We start from the raw sequence: 6,945 nt of genomic DNA, 5'->3' as shown, positions 1-6,945 counted from the left end.
TGAGGAAATTTTGATTGACTTAATGGGGCAAAACTTGGACTTGGAGGAGGACTTGGCCAAGTTAAAAAGGAATCAAATAGGGCGAATTCGATGGCAAAGGACTTAATAAACATTGCTTTAAATAACAAGGAGTCAGGCAATCATGTTCCATCTTACAAAAGTTAAAGACTTCTAACTAAAATGGTTTGGATTTCAAGCTATTGCTCAAACCTCAGTATCCCTCAGTTGCACGCATGGAAGTTTTCGAATGAGAAGAAACAAAACCAATATAATTTGATTCAATTTACAACTATAAAGAAAACAAGATTTCCTTTGAAATGGGCCAGCTCTTCCCCCTCCCCTCCATATGAACTCCACAAGGAAATAAATACCTGAGCAAACAATCAAGAACTCCCGATAGGTGAGCAATGTGGAAGACAGGAAGTGTGGCCTAACAGTGGAGACTGGCATAGTGCCCAATCTCATTGGCCTCGCAAAACATGTCCAATGAGAAAATTGCATCGCCAACTAGTGTACTCAGTGAGAAGACTTCGGGCATATATGAGGTACAGGCTCTGTAACTCGCAGTGTCCCTCCAAGCTCAACAGGAACAAGGGGAATGAGAGAGTGTAGGACATCTGTTATCAATGGTCTGTAACTTGGTTCGGGTTGGACACAGAGTACGGCGACAGCAGCAACCTGCATAACCATATGGTAATTCATGTTAGAAAGGGGAAAGTATTAGAGGAAATCGGAAATAATCATAAGATGTCCAGTTAACAAACTTGGAATAAGTGTTTCAGATCCATCTTGTTTCTGATTACTGGATCTACAATGTTTGGAAGCTTTGATCTGTCAGTGAGCTGAGGCATAGCCTGTGTAAAGTTCCAAAAATCAGAGAACTGAAATGGGAAATCAGGTAACAACTCAAATGAAAATTTTCTAAGTATGGGCACCCGCAAGAAAAACATACCCATGTTACAATAGATTGGCATTGAGTTGATGTCATTTTCTCCACAGGTTTCCTTCCCATAAGAAGCTCCAAGAGGATAACACCAAAAGCGTAGACATCGCTTTTCTCAGTCAGTTTACCTGAAAGATCCAACAATGCTTTAACCTTCAGAAAGATACTCACAATTTATTGTCTGCAGATTGTGATATAAAAATGCTTAATTCGCCCAATAGAACATGGAGTGAACATTAACAACGACACAATTGGTAATTCAGATGCATAAAAAAAGAAAAGGAAAGAAAGGACAGTAATATTTTATCTCTACCGCAGGACACGGAAACAAGATTTTGAGCTCCACTCAAATAAGAATAGTTTCAAGAAAAATAAAATTCCATGAAATCAGAAGGCTCAACCAACAGATTAAAAAAAAACATGTTAACTCAAATTCCAGATAATAGCCATATATTAATAGGCTCACCATCCAAAAGGTACTCTGGCGCTACATAACCCAGAGTACCCGAAAGCTTGATGTTGCTCTTGCTTTGGCTTCCAGCAGTCACTGCAAGACCAAAATCTGAAAGCTGCATCCAGGGAAAATCCAAAAATAATGTGAGATTTTATAGACAGAATGGTGGAAGCTAAAACATATTAAGACTGCATTTTTTACATATATACCTTGGCATTGAAGTTGGAATCCAGAAGAATATTAGATGATTTTAGATCTCTATGAATCACAGACGGGTTGCAGTGCTCATGCAGATATTCTAACCCTCTGTTCAATATTGATGCATAAAGATGCAAATAAGAGAAAATAGATCATTATGGGCATTATAATTGCGCATTTAAGCACTAAATAGAAAGTAATTGCTGAGCACATTCACCTGGCTGCGTCCAGCGCAATTTTCATGCGCAGGTGCCAAGATAAAGTAGATCCATGAGAAGGCCCTGCAACAGAAAGAAGAAAAAACATAAAATTCAGCCTTTTTATTACTCTTTTTAGAATTTTTATTGTTCTTCACTGCTGAGCAAAGAATTAAGAATAAAAACATCACCATGCAACTGTGACTCCAAAGATCCATTTTGCATCAACTCTGAAACAAGAAACCTTGTCTGTCCATGTATGCAATAACCCAAAACAAAGACTATATTCGGATGCTGGATTCTACTCATCAAATCAACCTCATTCTGTGATTCGAACTAAAGAGTGAATATTAACCCAATAAAAGAGTAAAAGCAAATCAGAAAATTTAAGCAAATGTAATTCCAAATTCATGATGTATACCTCGAATTCTTTTTCGAAATCTTGCCCCCGATTTTCTAGTCTCTTCACAGCACCAATGAAACTGTCGTTAAAGTAGGCCTTGTAAACACACCCAAATCCACCCTCCCCCAAAATATTATTCTCACTGAAATTATTTGTAGCAGATTCCAACAATGCATACTCAATCACTGAGATGGATCGCTTCTTACCAGTGGTCCTCAAGGAATTGAACTTACCCAAGATTGGGCCGAAGGTAAGTCCTATGTTAGACTCTACAGGTAAAAAAATTGGCAAAGGAATCAGCAATAACAAATAAAGACCCTGAAAAGAAAGCATAATTTCTGCAATTATAAACAAAAAATGAAAAGTGGGGCGTTGCAAAGATGTATACCAGAACTCGTGACGCTTTTTAGATTGGATTTTTGGAGGTTTTTTCGCCAATAGAGGCAGGCACAAAATGAAGATAGTATGATCGAACTGAGCATAATGGAAATTAAGATGATGGCCAAAAGCAATTCTTTATCCAAATGATGATGCGTGTCTCCTGTTGGGAGCTCCATCCCTGGTTTCAGAAAATTTTCTGAAAGATGCCCCGATAAGATGTAAGAGTCAAAACCCAAAAAAGAGAGAGGGAGAGCAAAGAATAGAAGAGGTGCAAAAAGCGTTTCCCCTTTTAATTCGAGATTTAAAGGAGGATCAGCAGCCATTGTAGATATTCATAGAAAACTGATCAATTGTATCGATGTGAACAAGAAAAATACATGATAAAGAAAAAAGACAAAAATATAAGATAACATTTTTCATCCAGATTACATTAAAACTTGAATATATCCAAAACCCAGAGGAAAATCGATGCTTTTTTTTTCAAATGTACTGAAGGTAAAGTTTTGAAAAAGTACAGTCCAGAAAAGAAAGGGAAAAAAAAAAAAAACTGCTTTGGAAACAATCTCAAAGAGAAGTTTTCTTCTGGGAAATGATATTTCCCCCCCTCTGACAGAAAAAATCCCCCCTTTAACGTTATTCGTTCAGATTTACAGGCAAGGAAAACTTTAAAGGGGGTGAATTTATCCTAGAGGAGTGAACCATTCTCACAGAAACCGTTAAGGGGGGAATATGGAAGGACACACACCCAAAAACAATGTCAAAGAGAGAGAAAAAAATATGGAAGCAGGGATTCTTGATTGCTTACTAAATGGAGCTGGAGACACTGTTTGCTGAGTTTGAGAAATGGGTTGCAACTCAGGGGCGAAAACAGGCCCAGAATTGGGATATAGCAGTGGTTGCATTCTAGAATGACTGAGAGCTGAAAAGAGGGAAAAGCAGAGAACCCAAATCGGAAGAACAAGAATCAGCTTCATGACTGATTGGAAAAGCAGAGTGAGAGGAGAGATTCAATTTCAAATGATGCTGGAGACCTATAAGTAGGATCTGGATTCTTGAATTGAATCTTTAGTTTTTGCTCTCTTTACTGGAAAGGACAAAAACAGGGGAAAACAGGAAAGCACTTTAGTCTTCTGGGCTGGTGCAATCATGTGGCAGTTTTCAAAAGCAGAAAGGCAGGGAGAGAAAGTGGAGGGAGAAAGACAGCGAAAGGTATTTTCATTGTACCACTGAAACGACGAACCTGCCTTTAAACTTCTTGACAAAATTGCCCCTTATCGTTCAGAGAAAGAGGCCTAGTTTGGGAATCCTAGGGCTCGCCTCTTATTAGTCAAGTAACAGGACCCACCTTTGAAACAATGTAATCAATGCATGACCCACATATAATATCTGAAGAAAGAAAACGATCATGCATGGCAGTGACAAGCGAATATGATCTTGAGCCTAATAATAGGTTTTGGGCTCACAATCGGGTGTCACAATCTCAAATGAAAAGGCATTAACCTTTTCTGAGTAGAGACCTTGAAGAGGCTCAATTGATCAACGGCCTATGATCATTTGATCAAGGGTTCTAAGGTGGCATTTGGCCGGACCTATGAGGCTATGACTGCCATCTCCAATCTTGCGAAAACCGATGCATCAGTGGGGCCCAATAAGTTTCTTTTGGGAAGGAGGGTAAAAGTGACTATTTGTAATGAGTCTTCGAGTTAAGCTGGTGGGTCCCATCTCAGTTAGTAAGACCAACATGCAGGGCTTGTAGTGGTAGCCTTAAATTTTGCCAAAACTTTCCAAAGAAAGGGGTTTCTTTCAATCACGAATCGGTAGCAAAAGTCATCGAATGCACAGTGCATTATGCATGCTGGTTACAAATAATATATAATATGGAAATGATATCCACAATCTAATTTTGATAATGGAGCTTCTCAATTTATTAAACATCTTTCTAATTAGCTGCTGAAAGTTATTGAAATTCCCAAAAAGCTACCAAAGCAATGCAGATAAAATACAGGACGATGAAGCCTATAATTTATTTGAGTTTTTATAAATCCAACAACACTCATGTGGAATTTTGTGCAGATAACATTTCCTCATATAAGCTCCCTATCACTCTTTTATGTAGGCTTTTTTTATTGGACCATTCAACTTTCAATGCATCGTCAAACCCAATGAAAAAATTCAACATGAAAGAGATGGGAGGCAAAGCACCTAAAAAGTGGGTGGTAATATCATTTAGCCGGCATATATGATCATATTGATTGTTGGGCCATAGGAAATCTAAGGTGGAGCCCATTGGGCTCCATGTGTTTAGTAGTAGTGTCACACGTATATCTAATGGATAGTTACTTTACATGAAAAGTGGGGAAGAGATATTTGAGGACCAATACCAAGAAAGTAACTTTTACAATCAATGGTAAAAGGCAATTTTCCGTTCTACAAAGCATTATATTTTGAAGGGTTTGTAAGTGGTCCATCGCAAAAGGCATTTCGCGGCTGGCACAGGCCAGCCGCGAAATGGCTTTTGCGATGGATGCTAGCAAAGTTCCGATCTTGAACGGGCAACCCATGTGTATGATCAAGGGCTACAAAAATCAATGATTTAGCTTTTCTTGACGAAACCCTAAATGAGTATTGGTTAAGGGATGATGGACTAAGGGCCTAGGATCATCCGATTAAGGAGTTTCAGCCATTGTACTCTGAATCAATAGATATTACCACGTAAATGAGGCAAAAGTGGCGCCCAAAAGAGTGACCAAAGACATAATTGCTGATTTTTTGTGCTATAGGCAATCTAAGGTGGAGCCCACCACATGAATGGTTCGTATTAAACAAGATGGGCCGGTGTACATGATAGAGCTAAGAACCATATGGTAATAAGAAACATCCATGAAGCATTGGATGATTCCCACTCTATTTTTAGGATTTTCTTACCTAATCCGAACATATAATATCAAAGTTCATAATCACATGAATTTGTTCTGCTCTTTTTTGGTGACGTTTGTTCTATTATTAGAGGGAAAAGCGCATAGAAGAAGCGGAATTTGAGGAGGAAGTTGTTCAGAAAGCCACCTAATCCAACGGTTCACATAGAAGAGCACCGAGCCGATACAAAAAGTTAAAAAAAGTAAATGGCCTTCCAGTCATCGGGTCTCAATTTCATTTTATGACTACGAGGGTGATTTTGTCATTTCATTCGGATTTTGGCCTGGCATACTAGTAGATGTGTTGTAATTTAAAGGAGCGGTTAGAAACGTGGGTCATGGTAGGAGGAGCGTGCGGCATTTATTGCGGCCACTACCACAGGGATTGCGATTTTTAATTCTCTATTTACATCCCGCGCATGAAGTGTCAAAAACACCCTTATAATCTTTTTTAAAGTACTATCGGGTCATATTTCAAAAGCTAAATGATATCAGCACAAGCTGCACAACCATGTTTTAATAATTGCACTAACTCAGCTTGTCTTTTCTTTTTTAATTGCTTTGTCATAGCCTTTTGGGTAGATTTTCTATGGTGTAAGACCGAAGTGTCCAGTATTTTTAAAAAAGTATTGTACGCCTTACACCATAGGATGATCAAAACCGTCCATTTGATGGGGCAAAGCCTAAATAGTGTGTGCCAAAAAAAAAAAATTCCCCTAGAATGATCCTACCTGTTCAATCTATAGAGAAATTGCATATTATGAAAGCCTCCATAGATTGGAGGGTTGGGACCATCATATGGGAATGATTATTGGGGCACAACCTATTTTCGTTGTGGCCCATCAAATGAATGGTTTTGATCGTCCTACGGTGTAAGGCACACACCATATAAAAATTTGGTTTTTGATGACCTTTGACAGCTGACTCTGTGCACTTAAAAAAGAGCAGAGTTTGGGCAATTATTACAAGGAAAACACTTCTGAAACGTGATCCCCTATTGAAAACAGAGAAGGGAGAAATATGGTCGATCGATTTCACAATTTTAAGGTGTTTTTTTGCATTTCACGAGATGGGCTCTTCTTTTGTTTTACGAGTACGTGTCACAGTAGAGGATCCCGTGCTTTTCTTTTTTTCCACACGGGATCCCGTTTTCCTAGCAACCCTCTTATTAAAACATGGTGTTGTTGATATCGTTTATCATTTCAAAAATGAGATTGTAAGGTGACATTTAGGGGCCATTTAGATACACGGATTTTTGAATCCTGGATTTCCTCAAAATTGTACATGGGAGACAAAAGAAGCATGAGACCAGCCGTTGTTTTCTGATTGCTCGTCAGTCTTTCCGGCATCAAGAGAGCAGTAGATCGTCCATGTTTCTACTAAAACCTGAATTTCTTACTTAAAATCCAAGAAACACTGCCAGGACAGCATACAACAGCTTGATCATGAACCTT

The 6,945-nt window shown here is 38.6% G+C and overlaps 1 protein-coding gene across 1 annotated transcript; it reads right to left on the bottom strand.

The window, feature by feature from the left end:
* Positions 1–250: 250 nt before the first annotated feature.
* LOC143878300 (putative receptor-like protein kinase At1g80640) lies at positions 251–3,779 on the bottom strand. Its single transcript, XM_077380604.1, has 10 exons — positions 3,382–3,779; positions 2,584–2,772; positions 2,214–2,464; positions 1,984–2,116; positions 1,813–1,876; positions 1,607–1,703; positions 1,410–1,512; positions 953–1,071; positions 765–854; positions 251–678 (listed from the first exon to the last, which is right to left on the bottom strand). The coding sequence occupies exons 1-10, from the start codon at positions 3,548–3,550 to the stop codon at positions 517–519; spliced, it is 1,377 nt and encodes a 458-aa protein (XP_077236719.1). The 5' UTR covers positions 3,551–3,779; the 3' UTR covers positions 251–516.
* Between the last annotated feature and the right edge of the window lie 3,166 nt (positions 3,780–6,945).

The sequence above is a fragment of the Tasmannia lanceolata genome, unplaced genomic scaffold (genome assembly GCF_043159265.1).
Source record: "Tasmannia lanceolata isolate RefF3 unplaced genomic scaffold, GAP_Taslan_0.1 ptg000006l, whole genome shotgun sequence".
Taxonomy (NCBI): domain Eukaryota; kingdom Viridiplantae; phylum Streptophyta; class Magnoliopsida; order Canellales; family Winteraceae; genus Tasmannia; species Tasmannia lanceolata.
Note: the sequence above shows the minus strand (reverse complement) of the source record. Positions and strands in the feature narration are given on the sequence as shown.

Excerpts from the sequence above, each read along its gene's own strand:
- LOC143878300 (XM_077380604.1), bottom strand. The coding sequence starts at position 3,550 with ATGAAGCTGATTCTTGTTCTTCCGATTTGGGTTCTCTGCTTTTCCCTC. Across the intron at positions 1,704-1,812 it reads ATTGCGCTGGACGCAGCCAG|AGGGTTAGAATATCTGCATG; the intron begins GTGAATGTGCTC and ends AATATTGAACAG. Across the intron at positions 1,072-1,409 it reads GCCAGAGTACCTTTTGGATG|GTAAACTGACTGAGAAAAGC; the intron begins GTGAGCCTATTA and ends TGGATCTTTCAG.